At 31.3% G+C, this 24,561-nt stretch overlaps 1 protein-coding gene across 2 annotated transcripts in view; it reads right to left on the bottom strand.

Moving 5' to 3' along the window:
• LOC107443004 (septin-9) overlaps positions 1 to 23,980 on the bottom strand; it is a 92,087-nt gene extending 68,107 nt beyond the window's left edge. Inside the window, exon 1 of one of the 2 annotated variants that reach the window (XM_087164641.1) lies at positions 23,766 to 23,980. In XM_087164641.1, coding sequence (XP_087020767.1) covers positions 23,766 to 23,792 — 27 coding nt within the window. In that variant the 5' untranslated portion in view covers positions 23,793 to 23,980. Of the gene's footprint in view, positions 1 to 23,369; positions 23,394 to 23,765 lie in introns of those variants that run through there. The other variant, XM_087164640.1, reaches the window with a different exon arrangement.
• Positions 23,981 to 24,561: the final 581 nt, after the last annotated feature.

The raw sequence follows: 24,561 nt of genomic DNA, 5'->3' as shown, positions 1-24,561 counted from the left end.
AAGTAGCTCCAGACACTACTAACTACGAAAAAAAAGTAGCGACTATAGTAATTTCACTATTTGAAGTGAGCTACTTTCGACCACCGCTTATCATATTTGAAATCATCATTTTGTTCTGTAAATAGCCATTGAAAAAGGATTGTCAGTTTTCATCAGAAGTTACTAAACTATCGTCAAAAGTAGTTTCCAGGAATAGCTACAAACTGCTGCTGTTTTGCTACAACTCACTACACTGCTTTTTTTTGTTGTTGAAAAAGTAGCTCCAGACACTACTAACTACGAATAAAAAGTAGCGACTATAGTAATTTCACTATTTGAAGTGAGCTACTTTCGACCACCGCTTATCATATTTGAAATCATCATTTTGTTCTGTAAATAGCCCTTGAAAAAGGATTGTCAGTCTTCATCAGAAGTTACTAAACTATCGTCAAAAGTAGTTTCCAGGAATAGCTACAAACTGCTGCTGTTTTGCTACAACTCACTACACTGCTTTTTTTTGTTGTTGAAAAAGTAGCGCCAGACACTACTAACTACGAAAAAAAAGTAGCGACTATAGTAATTTCACTATTTGAAGTGAGCTACTTTCGACCACCGCTTATCATATTTGAAATCATCATTTTGTTCTGTAAATAGCCATTGAAAAAAGATTGTCAGTCTTCATCAGAAGTTACTAAACTATCGTCAAAAGTAGTTTCCAGGAATAGCTACAAACTGCTGCTGTTTTGCTACAACTCACTACACTGCTTTTTTTTGTTGTTGAAAAAGTAGCTCCAGACACTACTAACTACGAAAAAAAAGTAGCGACTATAGTAATTTCACTATTTGAAGTGAGCTACTTTCGACCACCGCTTATCATATTTGAAATCATCATTTTGTTCTGTAAATAGCCATTGAAAAAGGATTGTCAGTCTTCATCAGAAGTTACTAAACTATCGTCAAAAGTAGTTTCCAGGAATAGCTACAAACTGCTGCTGTTTTGCTACAACTCACTACACTGCTTTTTTTTGTTGTTGAAAAAGTAGCTCCAGACACTACTAACTACGAAAAAAAAGTAGCGACTATAGTAATTTCACTATTTGAAGTGAGCTACTTTCGACCACCGCTTATCATATTTGAAATCATCATTTTGTTCTGTAAATAGCCATTGAAAAAGGATTGTCAGTCTTCATCAGAAGTTACTAAACTATCGTCAAAAGTAGTTTCCAGGAATAGCTACAAACTGCTGCTGTTTTGCTACAACTCACTACACTGCTTTTTTTTGTTGTTGAAAAAGTAGCTCCAGACACTACTAACTACGAAAAAAAAGTAGCGACTATAGTAATTTCACTATTTGAAGTGAGCTACTTTCGACCACCGCTTATCATATTTGAAATCATCATTTTGTTCTGTAAATAGCCATTGAAAAAGGATTGTCAGTCTTCATCAGAAGTTACTAAACTATCGTCAAAAGTAGTTTCCAGGAATAGCTACAAACTGCTGGTGTTTTGCTACAACTCACTACACTGCTTTTTTTTGTTGTTGAAAAAGTAGCTCCAGACACTACTAACTACGAAAAAAAAGTAGCGACTATAGTAATTTCACTATTTGAAGTGAGCTACTTTCGACCACCGCTTATCATATTTGAAATCATCATTTTGTTCTGTAAATAGCCATTGAAAAAGGATTGTCAGTTTTCATCAGAAGTTACTAAACTATCGTCAAAAGTAGTTTCCAGGAATAGCTACAAACTGCTGCTGTTTTGCTACAACTCACTACACTGCTTTTTTTTGTTGTTGAAAAAGTAGCTCCAGACACTACTAACTACGAAAAAAAAGTAGCGACTATAGTAATTTCACTATTTGAAGTGAGCTACTTTCGACCACCGCTTATCATATTTGAAATCATCATTTTGTTCTGTAAATAGCCATTGAAAAAGGATTGTCAGTCTTCATCAGAAGTTACTAAACTATCGTCAAAAGTAGTTTCCAGGAATAGCTACAAACTGCTGCTGTTTTGCTACAACTCACTACACTGCTTTTTTTTGTTGTTGAAAAAGTAACTCCAGACACTACTAACTACGAAAAAAAAGTAGCGACTATAGTAATTTCACTATTTGAAGTGAGCTACTTTCGACCACCGCTTATCATATTTGAAATCATCATTTTGTTCTGTAAATAGCCATTGAAAAAGGATTGTCAGTCTTCATCAGAAGTTACTAAACTATCGTCAAAAGTAGTTTCCAGGAATAGCTACAAACTGCTGCTGTTTTGCTACAACTCACTACACTGCTTTTTTTTGTTGTTGAAAAAGTAGCTCCAGACACTACTAACTACGAAAAAAAAAGTAGCGACTATAGTAATTTCACTATTTGAAGTGAGCTACTTTCGACCACCGCTTATCATATTTGAAATCATCATTTTGTTCTGTAAATAGCCATTGAAAAAGGATTGTCAGTCTTCATCAGAAGTTACTAAACTATCGTCAAAAGTAGTTTCCAGGAATAGCTACAAACTGCTGCTGTTTTGCTACAACTCACTACACTGCTTTTTTTTGTTGTTGAAAAAGTAGCTCCAGACACTACTAACTACGAAAAAAAAGTAGCGACTATAGTAATTTCACTATTTGAAGTGAGCTACTTTCGACCACCGCTTATCATATTTGAAATCATCATTTTGTTCTGTAAATAGCCATTGAAAAAGGATTGTCAGTCTTCATCAGAAGTTACTAAACTATCGTCAAAAGTAGTTTCCAGGAATAGCTACAAACTGCTGCTGTTTTGCTACAACTCACTACACTGCTTTTTTTTGTTGTTGAAAAAGTAGCTCCAGACACTACTAACTACGAAAAAAAAGTAGCGACTATAGTAATTTCACTATTTGAAGTGAGCTACTTTCGACCACCGCTTATCATATTTGAAATCATCATTTTGTTCTGTAAATAGCCATTGAAAAAGGATTGTCAGTCTTCATCAGAAGTTACTAAACTATCGTCAAAAGTAGTTTCCAGGAATAACTACAAACTGCTGCTGTTTTGCTACAACTCACTACACTGCTTTTTTTTGTTGTTGAAAAAGTAGCTCCAGACACTACTAACTACGAAAAAAAAGTAGCGACTATAGTAATTTCACTATTTGAAGTGAGCTACTTTTGACCACCGCTTATCATATTTGAAATCATCATTTTGTTCTGTAAATAGCCATTGAAAAAGGATTGTCAGTCTTCATCAGAAGTTACTAAACTATCGTCAAAAGTAGTTTCCAGGAATAGCTACAAACTGCTGCTGTTTTGCTACAACTCACTACACTGCTTTTTTTTGTTGTTGAAAAAGTAGCTCCAGACACTACTAACTACGAAAAAAAAGTAGCGACTATAGTAATTTCACTATTTGAAGTGAGCTACTTTCGACCACCGCTTATCATATTTGAAATCATCATTTTGTTCTGTAAATAGCCATTGAAAAAGGATTGTCAGTCTTCATCAGAAGTTACTAAACTATCGTCAAAAGTAGTTTCCAGGAATAGCTACAAACTGCTGCTGTTTTGCTACAACTCACTACACTGCTTTTTTTTGTTGTTGAAAAAGTAGCGCCAGACACTACTAACTACGAAAAAAAAGTAGCGACTATAGTAATTTCACTATTTGAAGTGAGCTACTTTCGACCACCGCTTATCATATTTGAAATCATCATTTTGTTCTGTAAATAGCCATTGAAAAAGGATTGTCAGTCTTCATCAGAAGTTACTAAACTATCGTCAAAAGTAGTTTCCAGGAATAGCTACAAACTGCTGCTGTTTTGCTACAACTCACTACACTGCTCTTTTTTGTTGTTGAAAAAGTAGCTCCAGACACTACTAACTAGGAAAAAAAAGTAGCGACTATAGTAATTTCACTATTTGAAGTGAGCTACTTTCGACCACCGCTTATCATATTTGAAATCATCATTTTGTTCTGTAAATAGCCATTGAAAAAGGATTGTCAGTCTTCATCAGAAGTTACTAAACTATCGTCAAAAGTAGTTTCCAGGAATAGCTACAAACTGCTGCTGTTTTGCTACAACTCACTACACTGCTTTTTTTTGTTGTTGAAAAAGTAGCTCCAGACACTACTAACTACGAAAAAAAAGTAGCGACTATAGTAATTTCACTATTTGAAGTGAGCTACTTTCGACCACCGCTTATCATATTTGAAATCATCATTTTGTTCTGTAAATAGCCATTGAAAAAGGATTGTCAGTCTTCGTCAGAAGTTACTAAACTATCGTCAAAAGTAGTTTCCAGGAATAGCTACAAACTGCTGCTGTTTTGCTACAACTCACTACACTGCTTTTTTTTGTTGTTGAAAAAGTAGCTCCAGACACTACTAACTACGAAAAAAAAGTAGCGACTATAGTAATTTCACTATTTGAAGTGAGCTACTTTCGACCACCGCTTATCATATTTGAAATCATCATTTTGTTCTGTAAATAGCCATTGAAAAAGGATTGTCAGTCTTCATCAGAAGTTACTAAACTATCGTCAAAAGTAGTTTCCAGGAATAGCTACAAACTGCTGCTGTTTTGCTACAACTCACTACACTGCTTTTTTTTGTTGTTGAAAAAGTAGCTCCAGACACTACTAACTACGAAAAAAAAGTAGCGACTATAGTAATTTCACTATTTGAAGTGAGCTACTTTCGACCACCGCTTATCATATTTGAAATCATCATTTTGTTCTGTAAATAGCCATTGAAAAAGGATTGTCAGTTTTCATCAGAAGTTACTAAACTATCGTCAAAAGTAGTTTCCAGGAATAGCTACAAACTGCTGCTGTTTTGCTACAACTCACTACACTGCTTTTTTTTGTTGTTGAAAAAGTAGCTCCAGACACTACTAACTACGAATAAAAAGTAGCGACTATAGTAATTTCACTATTTGAAGTGAGCTACTTTCGACCACCGCTTATCATATTTGAAATCATCATTTTGTTCTGTAAATAGCCATTGAAAAAGGATTGTCAGTCTTCATCAGAAGTTACTAAACTATCGTCAAAAGTAGTTTCCAGGAATAGCTACAAACTGCTGCTGTTTTGCTACAACTCACTACACTGCTTTTTTTTGTTGTTGAAAAAGTAGCGCCAGACACTACTAACTACGAAAAAAAAGTAGCGACTATAGTAATTTCACTATTTGAAGTGAGCTACTTTCGACCACCGCTTATCATATTTGAAATCATCATTTTGTTCTGTAAATAGCCATTGAAAAAGGATTGTCAGTCTTCATCAGAAGTTACTAAACTATCGTCAAAAGTAGTTTCCAGGAATAGCTACAAACTGCTGCTGTTTTGCTACAACTCACTACACTGCTTTTTTTTGTTGTTGAAAAAGTAGCTCCAGACACTACTAACTACGAAAAAAAAGTAGCGACTATAGTAATTTCACTATTTGAAGTGAGCTACTTTCGACCACCGCTTATCATATTTGAAATCATCATTTTGTTCTGTAAATAGCCATTGAAAAAGGATTGTCAGTCTTCATCAGAAGTTACTAAACTATCGTCAAAAGTAGTTTCCAGGAATAGCTACAAACTGCTGCTGTTTTGCTACAACTCACTACACTGCTTTTTTTTGTTGTTGAAAAAGTAGCTCCAGACACTACTAACTACGAAAAAAAAGTAGCGACTATAGTAATTTCACTATTTGAAGTGAGCTACTTTCGACCACCGCTTATCATATTTGAAATCATCATTTTGTTCTGTAAATAGCCATTGAAAAAGGATTGTCAGTCTTCATCAGAAGTTACTAAACTATCGTCAAAAGTAGTTTTCAGGAATAGCTACAAACTGCTGCTGTTTTGCTACAACTCACTACACTGCTTTTTTTTGTTGTTGAAGAAGGAGCTCCAGACACTACTAACTACGAAAAAAAAGTAGCGACTATAGTAATTTCACTATTTGAAGTGAGCTACTTTCGACCACCGCTTATCATATTTGAAATCATCATTTTGTTCTGTAAATAGCCATTGAAAAAGGATTGTCAGTCTTCATCAGAAGTGTCAGTCTTCATCATTCAATCACATAGTCGCTTTGGTGAACGTACCAAATATTTGATATATCCGATTTTGATATTAATTTGTTCGTTGATATTATTATATTTATTCGATATTTTAATATCTGTTGAGGATAGATTAGGAGAAACATCTGTGTTCGAAGTACCGGTTAAATGCACATTGAGCAGTGATAATTGACCTTAAAAAAACATTGATTTAGGGTATACCGGGCATTGGAAGTGAACCTTAAAAAAACATTGATAATTGAATATAAAATTTATTTTACGTCTTTAATGAACTTTTTTTTAAAAATAAAATATCAATATAGTGTAAAATCCATCAGTTTTATATTAGCTTCTTCTTCATTAATCTATCGTATGAACACAATCTATGCTTCGTAAATCCATTGCTTTCTATTGCGGAATTCAGATAAATTTTCGCAATGACGATGGACAAATTTGGGCAATCAGAAGCCGCAAAGTGCGATATGTTTACAAAAATACAGACTTCTGTTTGGCTTAAGTTTTTTCCCCGGGCCCCAATTAGGTTAAGTTGGACCCTGAAATACCTAGTTAATATGAAGATTAACTAAGTGATGTGCATATAAATAGCTTTCGACCGTAAGTGGTACGAAATACATGTTCTTATGCAGGGTGTGTAGCCAAATCTTTTAACAAAATATAAGCACCTTTTAATTACTAAAAAATATTTTTAAGCATCATCGAAATGCAAAATTAAGACTTTACGTGATCGTGATAAAATAGCTGACAAAACGGTGGGACGAAATCGATTGTGGTTGAATGAGTAGTGAAAACGTTGAATAGAACAATGTGAAAACCGCGCATAATACGTGGCGAAAATCGACATGGTGAAGAAAAAAAATCTCATTTTAGTAAAGGAAAAACTAAGCACTTTTTAAAAACACCCAATGAAAAAAGGTCCTTTAAGCACTTTTAAAAATCGAAAATAAGCACCTTTAAGCAATTTTTAAAAATTCTACGCGCAATGTTATGTCATACATTTACAGTGAGCAATTGATCGCCAATATTTTACAGGGTGCGTAGCCAAATTAATCAACAAAAAATAAGCACCTTTTAAGCACTCAAAAAATATTTTTAAACACTTTAAAAAAATATCGTAATTAGGCAGTTTTTGGCAATTGGAATGTTTTTGACAATTGACGGTTTTATCTTGTTTTAACCGTCATGTCGAAAGAAAAAAAAAACACCTTTTGGCATTGCTTTTGACAACTGTCAAAAATCATGAAATTTTGAATCATGAAAACGACTGGCGTTTTCTTACGCTACGGACTGACAATACGCCGAAATAGATTGGGGTTGAATTAATTTTGAAAACGTTGAATAGAACAATGTGAACTGTGTCTTTTTGTATTATTCGTAGCGAAAATCAGCATGGTAAAGGAAAAATCTCATTTTGTAAAAGGGAAAATTAAGCACTATTTAAAAACACCCTATGAAAAAAGCACCTTAAAGGGCTTTTAAAAAACGAAAATTGAAAATAGGCACCTTAAAGCACTTTTTAAAAACGCTACGCACCATGTTTTATAAACGACCAGCAGAAAGAGGCAACTTTCAATTCGAAGAGAAAAACTTTTTTTGAAAAATAAAATCCTAATAACGAGTGACACACTTCAATAATCGTGTCAAGTTCGTACAAGTGATAATTGAAACGAGTTCGCGAACGACAACTGAAAAAAATTCACTCTCACATCTTTCGTTTATCTTGGAAACTTTCAAAAACACTTCTAAGAGGGAATCAATCATAAGAAGAATTGATTAAAACGGAAGATATGATGACGGACGAAAGCTGGCTCCAACTTCTGCTTCTTATTGCTCTTTCTTGTCGAGAAATAAACATCGTGAGAAAGTTGTCTCTAATATTCTAGAAGTTTTAATAAAATAATTTACGACTTCCCAGAAAGAGTTTTATAGTTTTATTTCAGAACTTAGGAGTTCAATACTGAAAAAAATATATGTATCTAATGGATCTGGCAACTCTTAAAGATGGACGTCAATATTTCAAGAGCTTGAAACTTGTAGACCAGGGGTTTCCAACTCAATGAGGCCGGGGGCCGCAATTGAAAACACCAGTCAAATGGAGGGCCGCAATTTTATCAAAATTTTGTATAGGACTATTTTATGTTTGAAGGAACATTAAATATTACTGTCAGATTTTTATCAAGTTGTGCAAAACAAAAGTATTGAATTACAAATTAAAATAAGAAGTGGATTTTTAAAAATATTTCATTGCATATTAAAAAATTCTGGCTACAAAATTTACAAATGTAAATAATTTCGTCCAAAAATAAGTGGTTTCAAAGAGTTAAATCGGAGAATTTCTTCGAGAAAATTTTTGATATGCACATGCTAAATTATATTCACAAAAAAAAAAAGAAAAAAAAGAAAAACGAAATAAAAAAAGAGCAACACACACGATTATTTTTTTAATTGAATAAATAATTTCTTGGACGCAAAACTTGAGAAATAAATTCTTTTGCACCTTTGGTAGGGTCACAAAATAGAAGAAATTAGGGGGTTTTTTTGAAGAAAGAAAAGCATTTTAAACCCATATAGATTTTTTACGAAAATTTTTCGTAAAAAAATGACAACTAATATATTATAGTTCGCGGGTCACAAAAAAAAGCGGCCCGCGGGCCACCAATTGGTAACCACTGATCTAGAAACATGTTGACTGTTGCTTCATATTTGTATTTTTTGAAGCGAATGAAGTTTTGAATCAGGTAATATCTCACGGGCTCTTATGAGAAGAAACGACATTCATGTTTGTTTGTTTTTTATAGTTTTTTTAAAAAGTCACTCAAAATTCGTCCGAATAATAAAACATTGTGGCTAAATAAAAATTCCTTGCATATTTATCCGGGATAAAACATTTGAGACTGACAAGAATTACTATAAAAAAGTAATAAGCCTTGATTGGAATATGCAAGTGTAGAGGATATACCAATACAAAGAGTTCGAAACACTTTGATTGTACGTAAAATCTATTCAGGGTAAGACTAATTAGAAATTCTAATTTGTTCCAAAGTTATTGCAGTTTAATCGGATTTTTTTCACAATTCTTTTGCTTTACATTACATTTTATTTTGCTGCGCTGCTCAAATAAATAAATAAATAAATAAACAAATAAAATTTAAAAAAAAGTGAGCAAAAAAAATATTACCCTGAATAACTTCGGTTTTAATAATCGGATTTTCACGTACTAAGAGTTAATTTTATCGGTTTCTGCGGGTGACCTCAAACATGCTAATTTAGTGCTAATTATTAAACAAGTTACGAAATCAGACACAAAAACATACTTGCTGAATAAACATATATGTTTTAGATATTTGAATTCTTAACTTTCAAATTCTAGGGAGTAGCCGCAATCAGCAAATTTTCGAAAAGTTTGAAAGGAAATTTTTGTCTCCGTAATATTAATTTCACTTTTTCCGTTTTTAAACATCTCTTTAAAACTTGGGGAATTTTTTAAAAAAAATTTCACGCACTCATGAAGCCCATTTACTCAAAGAAAATTTCATGCAAACAATAATTTTAAATATTTATTATTTTTTTAGAATGAAAAAAATTTGACGTTCAAAATTATTCTCTCCTGCTAACTTTAAGAAAATTGCCCTTTTGAGAAAGATAATGTTGAAAAAATTTGTTTAAAAAAGTTGTTAATATTATTTCTCAAATTTAGCACAATCCACAAAATATTACATACCCACCAATTCATAAAAACTTGTGCTGCTTATTTAAGCTATAAACAAATCAAAATTACTGTTTCCTTTCTATTTTCGACAGTCAAGATTTATTAATATTATCCCTGTTATCTTCGCCAACAATAAATAGGAGATATGATTATTTCCAGGTCCTTAATAAGGTCAATTCCAGAGTCGCTATGAAGCTGAATCAGTGTAAAATTTTATTTTCTCATGAAAAGATTAATGAGTAAGATATTGAGACAAGGCGGGACGAATTATCACTTCTACCCTAGAAGAAATATTATTTTCCTCATTCACGACCAGCGAGGTTAATGATGTTAACATTAACTCAAAGAGACTTTTTGTTGCGACGGTGATTCACGTCGAAATGTTTTTATAAATTAAGATGCTTTATTTTTTTATTTCATTTGAAATGTAAGAGAAATAAAAATAATTAGAGCTGACAGAAGTTACTAGGAATTGTTAAGTGACTTTTATAGTAAATAATTAAGATCTATTTAGAAATAAGATAGATATGGATATCAGTTCTGTAAAAAAAGTTAAGATTTAAATTTAAAAATTTGATATTAGTTTAAAATAATAAGGTACAGTGAAACCTGCCAAGTTGACCACCCTTGTAAGTTGGGCACCTGCATAAGTTGATCTCAATTATCAGGAACGGATTTTTTCCTATATAATATAAAGAAGCAAAACCTTTGTAACTTGACCACCTGTCTATCTTGTATGTTGACCACTGAAATAAGTCAATTTTGTTTAGGAGTATTATGGAATTCTATTCTAAAATCCTCATAAATTGACCAGAAAAAGAAAAAAAATTCAGAAAATTTTCTGTCATTTTGGCAATGTGTGTTAAAATTTCACTTATTTGGTGAAATAGTGTAAAAAGCTAATCTAAACCCTTTTGTGAGTTGACCATCAGGGGAAACTGTAAGGGGTCAGCTTTTGACCATTTCTTTCATCCGTTCATTGAAAACAGGTATGTTAGTTGAAAAGTTGCTCTTCCAGTCGCAATAGTGAGCATTTGAATAAATGAATGCTCTGAAATATGCTTTGATCCTTTATTTATGGTCTTTGATCTTTAAGGGTAGTAAATAAATTTTAAAGTGTTCAAATAATTTTATTTTGTTAAAGTTTTCAAATTACATGTTCTCGTGTTCTGATATTTTAAGAAATTATATTTATTAAACGCACTCACATGCATAACTAACGAAAAAAAATTTTTTTTAAAAATTAGTTAAACATTAGAATTATATGTATCAAATTGAAGTTCATTGAGGTTTAAACGCATTTCTTAAGATATTCATTTGCATATTTTCTGAATAAATTTTTCAAGTCAAGTAAAAAAAAAATATAATTTATAACAGCGAAAAAGTAAACAATGACCCATCCCTTCTATAAGTTGGCCACTTGTCTAAGTTGACCACTAAAACAATGCACCACAAGTGGTAAACTTACACAAGTTTTACGTACTTTATTTATTTACGTCGCACTAGAGCTGCACAATGGGCTATTAGTGATGGTCTGGGAAATAATCTTGAGGATGACCCGAAGACATGCCATCACAATTTTGATCCTCTACAGAGCTGTCCTGCTTTGGGACCTGTGTGCGAAGCTGAACACTTTACTGTAGAACAGTTTAACGAGGGCCGATACCGTACACCCTCGGTCCCAAAGCAGGCAAGTGGTCACCCATCATCTTACTGACCGCAGCCAGTGATGCTTGACTTCTACTGCGAACCGCGTCTTTACGATGAGTTCACTGTGGGACCATAATAAATAGAGTCAAATAATATATTGCGATATATAAAAGTTAAAAATTAGCACTTCTTCCCTAAAGACTTGCAGAAACTAATGATATTTCCAGTCTTTGAAGTTAATGCTGTAACATTAAGGATATGCCGACCGGGTTGTATGGTGGTCAGGGAGCTGACCTCAAGTCAGAAAGATCCCGGGATTTAATCCCGGAAAAGTAAATTTACTATATGAAGAAACTTTTAACTAATTCGATGCAAAATTTGCAATTTTTCGAGAAATGAAAGCGCAAAATTTTGTAGTCCCAATACACTTTTAGAGAGGTTTTTGAAAAGAGCTGATTCATAGCTGAGTAGACAGTGAAAGGAAAGTGGGAGAACACCCCCGATTAAGGCGAGGCTTAACTGTAACAAAGTGGCATACCACATAAGCTTTTGAATAATTTAAAAGTCGTAGTGAGTAAAATCCCTATAAATCGAATTTAATAAATCAAGAATCATATTAAAACTGAATAATTATATGCCTTTAAAGACTATTAGAACCAAAAATAATATAATCTCACAAATTTTAAAATAATATATTATTGAATAAAACTTTTAGAACAAAAAGAAACAAGAAAACTAAAAATTAGATTACAAATCGCGAAGAAAATTAAAATTAATTCGTTTAACTATCTTTAATTACTGTAACAATCTTCTACATGTATCGATATAATTTACAGATTTTTATACATATATCGATTATAAAAGTAAAACATTTCAATAGTTTATACATTTATAAAATAAAAAATTAGAACAAAGAAAAATTAAAATTTATTAACATTGGACGAAAAAACTGAAATTCTAACGTTTTGATTATCTACAAATACAATTCAATGCATTCACAGACATTATATAAAAATAATTAATTTTTAGCAATCTTAAAAATTTGAATTATTAAATTAAAAAATACTAGTACCAAATTAAACAAAACAAGAGCAAATTAGAGAGTAAATCAAACTCTACACGTTTATACACCATTATTTATCTTTGAACTTAATCTTTAAAAAACATCGAAAGTCATGCTCCGTAAAAAATCAGGGAAAAAAAATGCCATTTCGTTTTCTATCAAACCAAGAAACGAAATAAATACTTAAAAAAAATTAATTAAAGTTAAAAGTCAACATTAAAACAAATCGTTTTTATCTATATCGATTTAATTTCAAACGTATGGTCCACGAATTAAACTTTAAATGACATTTATCATGCAATTTAAATAAGTAACAAATTGCCTCTTGATTAGCCTTTCATTTTAAATTAGTAAAATCTATTCCTCACTTTGAAAAATTAAGAATAACTCAGTGCACTACCTCGAAGAGGCATTAAATTGATACATTAATTGACTGGATAATTTGGTTGTATAATTTGATATCAGAAATTTTGCGTCCGGCTATTGTGTACTCAGGTATTGTATGCTCAATTAAGGCTTATAAACCAGGGGTTTCCAACTTACACCGGAAACTTATCGGGGGCCGCAATTAAAAACACCAGTCAAATGGCGGGCAGCAACTTTATCAAAATATTATATCGGACTCTTTTTATGTTTGAAGGAACATTTAATATTACCTACTGTCAGATTTTTATCAAGTTGTACTAAACAAAAGTATTGAATTACAAATTAAAATAAGAAGTAGATTAGTAGATTTTTAAAAATATTTAATTGCGTATAAAAAAAATTCTGGTCACAAAATTTACAAGTGTAAATTATTTCGTCAAAAATAAATGGTTTCAAAAATTTAAATCGGAGAATTTCTTCGAGAAAATTTCTGATACGCACATGCTAAATTATATTCACAAACTACAAAAAAAACGAAATAAAAAAGAGCAACATACACGATTATTTTCGTATTTGAATGAATATTTTCCTGGGTGCAAAACCTAAGACATAAATTTTTTTGCACTGTTGGTATGTTATATTTCACAGAAAAGAAGAAATTAGGTTTTTTTAAACGAAAGAAAAGTATTTTAAACCCGTATTGAGTTTATACGAAAATTGTCCGCAACAAAATGACAACTAATATATTTTAGTTTACGGGCCACAAAAAAAGGCTTCGCGGGCCGGTAACCACTGTTATAAATCTTTTCCAATTCTACTCCTCATATTTCATGATTTGATATATTTATTTGAAAATATTAAGCGTAGTGGTGTATATGAACTGAATAAAATACATTTAATTTTAGTAATTTTGCTCCACTTTTTAAATATTTTAAGAATCGTATACGAACCACGAGTTTCTTTTAAATTGAGGGGTTAAAAAAAGATCTACAACAAAAATTGCTATTGAATTTTAAAAATCATTTCAACCATGTTTAATAGACAATTTATATCAAACGTTTGTATACCTTATTATCAGACGCAAATATCGATTAAAAAGAACTGGTAATAATTTCTCTTTGTCATAAAAAAGAAATCATGTCTAAATTAAATAATTTGTAGGTGTAAATATTTTGTTCCTTAGCCAGAAATTGATTAGCAAAAATAGAATTTGTATCTTTTATCTCTTTCACGAAATAGAAACAAATTAAAAACTAGTTTTCCCATAACAAATTACCAATTTTATAAAATTTAATGCTATCAATAGATATTTATTGTAATAATTCAAATTATTAAAGTACAAGTACAAAATTATATAAATCACTTATTCTGACAATCAGTTAACAATAGTTTCTATTATATTTGTTTAGAAATGTTGATTTTGTCTTTTGTTCAGAAAATCACGTTTTCAAAATATTAGAAAAAGAAGCACAATGTTAACTATCGAGGTAAACATAACCCTATTGCCACGTTAAAAGAAATATTCTAGAGTAGACAGGATAATTTGTGTCAAATATTAAAAATTTACATACAAGTTACATGTGTAACAAACCAAACCAGAGTCATCTTGTAAGTTTGCACGATTCAGTTTTTAAGCTTATACTGTTTTAAAATGTATTGCCTTTAAAAAAATTAAAACAACGTAAATAAAATCTGCACATATATTTAAGAATGAAATCATTTTTCACTTGTTTAGATCTTATTTTTATCTTAAGTGTTGACATGGACTCTATCAACAACTTATAATGAGAGAGTCTCAACGAAAAATTTTCTTTGGATCTACCGAAATAAATATTATTTTTAACGCTTGATTTACACGAAATAAATAAATAAATAATAAAAAAATGAAGAAAAAAATTTTCATTTTTACAAATATGTAAACGTACTGAAAAAAGGGACATTTTCTCTCTCTAGGAAAATGAAAATATAAAAAAAAAATTATTTCACTGAAAATAAATTTAACGAAAAAAAAAATCTATTTCGCATTTTTAATCCATTCTTTGCTTCATTGCACTACTGGTTTATAATGAACAGTCATTTATTAATATTTCTCATCAAATATAACTAATTTAAAACAAATTTCAATTGTTGAATAAAGCTTAAAAGTTTTGATCAAAATATTACTAAAATTCCCCTTCAAATATTTTTTTTTTTAAAATTATCAAGAATGAAAAAAATAGTGATCGCCAAAAGAAGATCAAAGGTTACCCATTTGCAAAATGGTTGTTGTCTAATTTTTTTTTTTTTTTTTGACCCTCTTTATTTGTGATATTCGCCTGAATTAGTATTGAAAACGATCCAGTTTGAACCGTAGGTTAGAATTTCTGATTCTTAATTAAAACAATAAAAACAAAAATATCGTTCAAATGATGAAGTTCTCTTTTATTCATAACTCAAGAAGTATTTATGGGATATCTCTGGTCCCATATCTCAAAAATAAGCTCACCAATTTAATGCAAAACAAAATTAAAAGTGAAAATAAGAATTATACAAAAATTATCATATAGCAGCGGTCGCCACAGCAACGCATGCAATAACGACGCATGCGCACTGTTTACTATTACTCTTGATAAGTGTGATGACGTCCAAATAAAGTGCGCACGCCATCACACCCAAAACAACACCACATTTTGCCAATGGGTAAAAAATTATAATTTTAGCTAATAGTATTATGCTGAGCCCCGGTGGTTCAGGGGATAGAGCGCTCGCCTCCCAATGAGGTGAACCAGGTTCGAATCCCTGTGGTAGCTGATTAATAAGAATTTTGATCTCTGCTCGTAGAGGTCCCCGCAGTGGACGGATCGCTAAGACACGGTTCCCATCAGATCACCGAAGTCAAGCATCACTGGCTGCGTCAGTGTGCTGGTGGGTGACCACTTGGATTAGTCTGCGTAGGGACCGAGGGTGTGCGGTATTGGTCCTCGTTAAACTGTTCTACCCTAAAGTGCTCGACTTCGCATTCAGGTCATCGGGCTACCATCGGTGCCATTCCCTCTGCAGAGGATCAAAATTGTGATGGGATGTCTTCGGATCATCCTGAGGGATGTTTCCCAGACCGTCGCCAATAGCTCATTGTGCAGCTCCAGTGCGACGTATATGAACTACAACAACAACTCGGCTCGTAGAGATCACACTGCTGACGTAAAAATATCTTCAGTGGTAGACGGGTCATGGGTTCGATATTTACAAGGACATACATATGTTTGGAATAAAAATATCCAAAGCATATTTCATTTACTTATTTTTAAGCAAACTGTGAAAGAGCATATTTCATTTACTTATTTTTAAGCAAAGTATGAAAGAGCATATTTCATTTACTTATTTTTAAGTTAACTATGAAAGAGCATATTTCGTTCACTTATTTTTAAGCAAACTATGAAAGAGCATATTTCATTTACTTATTTTCAAGCAAACTATGAAAGAGCATATTTCATTTACTTATTTTCAAGCAAACTATGAAAGAGCATATTTCATTTACTTATTTTTAAGCAAACTATGAAAGAGCATATTTCATTTACTTATTTTCAAGCAAACTATGAAAGAGCATATTTCATTTACTTATTTTTAAGCAAACTATGAAAGAGCATATTTCGTTTACTTATTTTCAAGCAAACTATGAAAGAGCATATTTCATTTACTTATTTTCAAGCAAACTATGAAAGAGCATATCTCATTTACTTATTTTCAAGCAAACTATGAAAGAGCATATTTCATTTACTTATTTTTAAGCAAACTATGAAAGAGCATATTTCATTTACTTATTTTTAAGCAAACTATGAAAGAGCATATTTCATTTACTTATTTTCAAGCAAACTAAAGAGCATATTTCATTTACTTATTTTCAAGCAAACTATGAAAGAGCATATTTCGTTTACTTATTTTGAAGCAAACTATGAAAGAGCATATTTCATTTACTTATTTTTAAGCAAACTATGAAAGAGCATATTTCATTTACTTATTTTTAAGCAAACTATGAAAGAGCATATTTCATTTACTTATTTTCAAGCAAACTAAAGAGCATATTTCATTTACTTATTTTCAAGCAAACTATGGATTTATTTTTCTTTAGATTGATCATTTCTTTTTACACAGTCCCTGGCCAAATTATTAGACGCAATGTAAGATTTTATGTAAAATCTTCATTATCACGTGATACTATACAGTTTAATAGTTTTTACGCGACTGAAACCGGTTAGCACTTGCTTACATTTGTGTATCAGTCGGTTAAATAAGACGATATATGATATAAATTAGACGATATATTATATAAATACAGAATATTCCTTATATCAGATATTATATTAGTACATTATAAGAATTAGATCAAATTATTCGACGCACTGTGGTGTTTTAATAATTACATGTTTTGCATAAGTTTATATGCAATGCTTGTACAGTTAAACATAAATGTAATGGGTTTTTATTCAGGAGCTATTTTATACACTTCCTATTTGTATTTATTTTTTTAAAGTATTGCAATGCAATGTTAACCAATTGATACACGAACGCAAATAAGTGCAAACCGGTTTCAGCAACTTAAAATAATGTTATCACCTGATAATTAAGAATTTATATAAAATCTTATAGTGCGTCTAAATAATTTGACCATGGACTCTGTAGGTCACTTTTTTTCCTTTCAAATTCAAGTTTAAAGGCATGGCACATTCATTAGAGAATACCTGCCAATTATTTTTTATATTCAATGTGGTAGAAAAACTTTTGCTCGATTCTAGTTTTAATAAATTTGATTCAACTTACATTTAAATACTTAAATGAACTAATACACTGCTGAGAATAATTAACTGCTAACTTAACTAACTAACTTAAAGCTGGAAACCAGCCGACAGTTTTATCAAATTTGATTCAACTTACATTTAAATACTTAAATGAACTAATACACTGCTGAGAATAATTAACTGCTAACTTAACTAACTAACTTAAAGCTGGAAACCAGCCGACAGTTTTATCAAATTTGATTCAACTTACATTTAAATACTTAAATGAACTAATACACTGCTGAGAATAATTAACTGCTAACTTAACTAACTAACTTGAAGCTGGAAACCAGCCGACAGTTTTATCAAATTTGATTCAACTTACATTTAAATACTTAAATGAACTAATACACTGCTGAGAATAATTAACTGCTAACTTAACTAACTAACTTAAAGCTGGAAACCAGCCGACAGTTTTATCAAATTTGATTCAACTTACATTTAAATACTTAAATGAACTAATACACTGCTGAGAATAATTAACTGCTAACTTAACTAACTAACTTGAAGCTGGAAACCAGCCGACAGTTTTATCAAATTTGATTCAACTTACATTTAAATACTTAAATGAACTAATACACTGCTGAGAATAATTAACTGCTAACTTAACTAACTAACTTAAAGCTGGAAACCAGCCGACAGTTTTATCAAATTTGATTCAACTTACATTTAAATACTTAAATGAACTAATACACTGCTGAGAATAATTAACTGCTAACTTAACTAACTAACTTAAAGCTGGAAACCAGCCGACAGTTTTATCAAATTTGATTCAACTTACATTTAAATACTTATTTGAACTAATACAATGCTGAAAACAATTAACTGCTAACTTAACTAACTAACTTAAAGCTGGAAATCAGCCGACAGTTTTAACAAATTTGATTTATCTTACATTTAAATACTTAATTGAACTAATACACTGCTGAAAACAATTAAAGAATATTGAGGGTGTGGGTTGATCTTCCCATTTGCGAACGAAGGTGTTGTTGACGAAGAGTGGCATTCACTTTTCGGTGTCTCCGTGCCGTAAGCGTTATATAACAGTCTTCATTGGGCGTTGTTGTACGTCTACGCTCCTGTCCTGATCTTCGGCCTGTATTTTCAGTCTCCAAAAAAACCGTTCCAGATTCTGGAAATCACACTTCGTAAAACTCCAATCCCAAGTAACAAAATAAGATTTATTTTAACTCAGCAAAAACCTTTTAATGTAAACCTAAAAAGGTTACGAGTAAACCTTCTAGAGGTCTGTGACAATCTGCTCTATTCTACGCACATTATTTTAATCCAAAACCTTGGAAAACAACCTTTTATGTAAAAACCTTAAATCGAGGTTGACTTAGGGGTTTCAAGCGTGAAAAAAAAATCCTTTAATAATCTTATATCTAGGTAATTATAAGGTTTCTTTTCGCAAAGTCTAATAAAATCCACCTTGTCTTGAAATTTTGAATGGACGAGGCAATTTGATTATGATGATGAAAATAATTTGTAATCCTTTTAGGATGAAAGGTTTGAAACTGCAATACTTTTGCTTCATTGAAAAAAGGTTTTTAGTACGTACAAACATTTTCGCGACAATAAGAAGAAAATTCCGACACGAGGTAGCCGCAAAGTGACATGCTTTCTGGGAATGGCTTCGGCTTGTGTTTGGCCCACCTCTAACCAGCCGACAACTCATCAAGATTCTGATTCGGTTAAATGAGACATCGCACACTCATAGAAACAACGCGCTTACTGAATGTCGATCATGCTTTTCCGTTAAGAGTGAAAACCAAATCAAATTAAACGTCAAACTCAAAATCTGCAAAGTTTGAAATTAAGAAAAATTTTCCTTTGTTACTCTCTTCTTCCATTTTATGTAAGAAAAAAAATTGCTTATACCGTTACTTAATACAATATCCTTTAATTGTTTTGAAAAGTGTACTTAATGATTTGACAACTACACTCAAATACTTAAAACATACACAAAAAGGACCCGAATCAGGCTGGCACCGACTTAATATATCCTCAGTGGTAGACGGATCATGTGTGAGAGTCCCCTTGCAGGCTAACCGTGGGAGGTTTTCTTCTCCTTGTAACCCAAATTCGGGTCAGTTCATTCAAAAACTCCTCCCCGAAGGCAAAATTTCTCCGAATACTTGATCCAGGAGTTCCGTTGTCTTCTGGATTGGGTTCAAAATTACAAGGCTATAAAGTTGAACATTAGTAGTCGTAAACCCAAAATTGGGTCGGCTATTCAACGAGGGTTATAAAATAAAATTAAACATCACTTCAGTAGTTATATCACTACCACCATGAAAAAGCTTTTTCGAAGAGCGTGAATGTCATCAGTTTGGCAATCAATTGATTCGCTAAAGACTTTTAAATATATAAAACTTTACTTTTTTTGTTTCGAATTTTAAATAAATTTTTTTAAATACGAATTATTTGTACTCTTTAGAGAATCAGTACAGTATAATTCTTTTCATATAATGCTTAAATCAAGCATGAATGCCAACGCAAACCCTTCAACATGAGAGGCTTCTGCGATAGTCAACCACAGCAGATAATGTAAGTTGCTCTTTATTTAAGTGGTACTAGAGTTACACAATGGGCTATTGGCGACGGTCGGGGAAAACAACCCTCAGGATGATCCGAAGCCATGCCATCGTAACTTCGATCCTCTGCAGAGGGGATGGCTCCCCCGCTTTGGTAGCCCGACGATCTGAGCGCGAAGTCTAGCACTTTAACGTAGAACAGTCAAACGGGGACCGATACTGCACACCCTCGGTCCCTACGCAGGCTGATCAAAATGGTCATCCCCCGTCTTACTGACCGCAGCCATTGATGCTTGACTTCTGTGTTCTACTGGGAACCGTGTCTTTACGATCAGTTCACTGGGGCAGATAATTAAAAAATAAATAAATAAAAAATTAATAAAACTTTTATAATAGAAATTAAGAGTATGACTATCCGTCTTTTTGTGTATCTTTTAAATTATTTACATGCAGTTCTTATAATTCGTATTTATTAAAATGATAATACATAGCCTTTGCTATCAGTAGATAATTTATTTTAAGAAACTACGAGAACTTTGTAGTAGTTAGAAAATGTAGTAACGTTAAAAAAATTTTTTTTTTAAAAAAATAGAAAGATATTTTTTTTTAATATAGTAAAAGAGCGCGCGAAATAGCTAAATCAAATAGAAGAATTCTTTTTATTTCATTTCGCATTATTTCAATAAAAAGTTAAACTTCATAATACAATGTGATCTTTATAAAATTAAGTGCTTAAGAGTGGTGAAACTGTTTATTCAGAAGGCTTCCGCTTTTCTTAATGCAACTGTTGAACAAACTTTCATCGAATTACTCAACTATTTCTTTCCTTTGTTGCAAAGTGGGCAGAATAAAAAAAGGCCCAACCTGAATAAGTTTTGATCTCATGATTGAATATTCACGTACCGTGACTCATTCTTAATGGTTCAAGGGTGTGATTTCAAATATGCCAATTATTTAGAGCAGACGATTTTTTTTTTTTAAATTACAAAATCAGACACAAAAATTTACTTTCTCTGAATAAACATACCTTTTTTTTTCCTCGACGGATTTCGATTTCTGACAAATACAGGGACTGCTGCAATCTGGAAAATATGGTTCCAGTAGTTTGGTCAGGAAAGAAGTCCAAAATTTGGAGCCCTTAATGTTAATTTTACTTTTTGCGTATTTCGCCGTAAAGAAAACTAAAGTAATGAGAATAAATCAAAAGAAAAATGACAAAATTAATATCGAAAATCACGAAATAGATGACATAGAGTCATTTAGCTATTTAGGTTCTATTGTAGATAAAAAAAAAAAGTGGAAGTAGTGAAGATATTAGACAGAGAAAAATCAAAGCAAGAACATGTTTTAAGGGATTACATAAATTTTGGAGAGAGTCAAATATTGAAATAAAGACAAAAATAGTTGTTTACAAAGCTATTGTTAAAGCAGTACTATTATATGGCGCAGAAACCTGGAAACAGACTAAGATCGAAATACAAAAATTAGAAACCTTTCAAAACAAATGTTTAAGATTTATTTTTAAAATTTTCTGGCCTTACAAAGTATCAAATCAAAATCTATTAAAGAAAGCTAAAATAAAAACAATAGAAGATGAAATTAAAAAACGAAGATGGAGCTGGCTCGGACATATCCTTAGAATGCCCAAAGGAAAAATTACATCTGTTGCGCTTACATGGGCCCCTGATGGTAAAAGAACAAGATGAAGACCCAGACTTACCATCCAGCGCATGCTTTTGGGCGATTTAAAAGAATGTGGAGAGGAAGCAAGATCTATTGCTAGAGACAGGAGGCGTTGGAGGGATTTGCTAGAGGCCTTAAGTGCCCAAAGGCACGTAGAGGATAAGTAAGTAAGTAAGTATTTCGCCGTAAGTCAAGATTTATTTAAGCGAATGGAAAAAGTTTTGCACACAATTATAAAAATCGTTTACCCAAAGATAATTCCATGCAGAAAATAACTTTTAGTAAATTTTTATGATTTTTCATTATCTTATTAAATATGAGCCGAACCAATTTTGAATAAGGTATAAAAAATTTTATATCATTTTGAAGAATATAATTTTATATGACAAAATTAAAAATTTGTGGGAAATCGGTGTAATTTTAAATGAGCCATATTTATAAATTCGATTTCTCTGGAATAATTCCACTGATTTTACGAAAATTTTGTTAAAAACAAAATAATAAACCACCTCCTTGAACCATTAAGATTGACTCCTAGAACGTGAAGATCCAATCATTAGATCAAAAGCTATTTAGAGTGCCCGTTTCTTTATTTTACTAATTGTATGAGAAAGAAAAAAGAAATGTGGAAACTAGAAAACCTTCAAATTTCTTAAACGTTACATTTTAAAACCATTTTATTTTCTTTAATATAAATTGATTTATTAAATGCTAAAAAGCTGTAGTATAAGTAATAACTAAGTAATAAAATATTATATTCGAGTTCTGGACTTACATCGCGATAGTGTTAAAACTAAAAAAGCAGAAAATCACTACTAAATTTACTTTTAATGCAAATTAATAAAAAAATAATTTGACAAATTCCAGATTTTGAATGATATTCAATCGAAAGAAAAATTTATAAAAATGCAAAATTATACTTTTAAAAAACTATTTTTTTTTTTTTTTTTCAAATTTCTCTTAAAATGAAAAGTTTTTCTGTTTCAAATATTTCAGAGACATTTACTTTAAGGGAAAATAGAAAACACAAACTTGCAAACGGAAACATTTAAACAATATTTCGTTTAGGGGAATCATTTAAATTTTTCAAAAATTCGGTTTAATCTCTTTCAGTTTCATATTTTTTAAAAATATTTATATTTAGGAAAAATTAATAAAATTTCAAATCTTTTAAAAATTATTCATGTTAAGAGAAAATTAAATAAATATTGTAATTTTAAATCTTCGGAAGTTATTTATTTTAAAGGGGAGATCGAAAAAAAAGTGTAAATTCAAATTTTTAAAAGTTTTTTCTTTTAAAGGAATATTTTTAAAAAAAGAATGCGATTTTAAATTTTAAAAACAATTGTTTCATTTTCAAAGGAATTTTTCCTTTTTTTATTTATTTCTAAGGGTTTTTAATTTTTCACTTTCATATTTACATCTTTTAAACAAATATTCATTTTATGGAAAAATTAAAAGAATTTTTTTTTTTGTAATTTTAAATTATAAAGAGATATTCTTCTTAAGAGACGTTTATTACTTACCACAAATACAGCTAAATAACATTGTGCAACTTCGAACATCAAACTGTTTCCTAGAACCTCAACTTATTCATTAATGGAATCAAAATGATAAATGATTACACCCATCATTCCATTTAAACAGAAAAATAAAAAGAAAAACCGCAACTAGATCTCGGAAGCCGACGGGCACGTCTTATTAATCAAAAAACGATGTAAAAAAAGGGAAACAAATTCCAGTTCAATCCAACCTTCCGACCTTCCGAAATAAAATTCTCTAACAACCATAATCCCCCAAATTATTATCGTTTGCTTTATAAAACAACAAAATTATCGTTTGCTTTGCAATTACAACAAAAATATTCATTTTTTAACAATGAGTTGTTTCAATATGTGATACAATATTTAAATAAAATTTACCTCCAGTAATTCCATTGTGGGCTTCATAGATATATTCCAAAGAAATAAAGCACTAGTTACACTATTCCATAAAAAACAAACAAAAAGCAGACGATACGAAACGTGTAGTTATTAGAGAGTGCGATCGCGCAAGTAAGGCAGAAGCCGGCTACGTCAACTCGAACCGAAATCGTTTGCTGCCATCAGCGCCGCTTAATGACGGCCAGGATTCTCGCAATTTTCCTCTTAGTGCCTTTTGTTTATACTTCTATTTTATCTTCAGATTTATTTGTAGTTATTCCTAAACACATGCACGTTTTAATTATGTAACTCATAAGTCAGCACATTCGAGTGCTTATTTTTAGATAAAGTTCGGAAAAATTTGAAGAGCAGCTAAAATTAAAATATGCCGATCCAAAGTAACAAAAAACATCCGTTCAATACGTTAATGAACCGCGGATCAAGGGACAAACAGTTCATCATTTCTAACCATATCGTGAACAAGGACCACCATGTAGCTATTTAATTCAATTTAAGCTGCTTTAGATAATTTCCGTGGTTTTCTGTAGATTGCACAGTGGGCCCATATCATGCCCCAATGTGGGGCCTCGAATTTGTCTATAATTCTGTGGCTTGATATGGTTATAGTATATATAGTTAATGTAATATATCAGATCAAGTTCAAACAATATAGGTTAATATAAAGAGGAGATGGGGGGCACTATAATATTCAAAACATAAATTTTCATATTTCTTACGTTTATATTATAAACTAACTTCGTTCCGACCCATACAATGGATTTTGACTATCTGGCTG

Source organism: Parasteatoda tepidariorum, chromosome 5 (genome assembly GCF_982258835.1).
Source record: "Parasteatoda tepidariorum strain Cologne lab strain chromosome 5, Ptep-v5.0, whole genome shotgun sequence".
Classification (NCBI taxonomy): Eukaryota; Metazoa; Arthropoda; class Arachnida; order Araneae; family Theridiidae; genus Parasteatoda; species Parasteatoda tepidariorum.
Note: the sequence above shows the minus strand (reverse complement) of the source record. Positions and strands in the feature narration are given on the sequence as shown.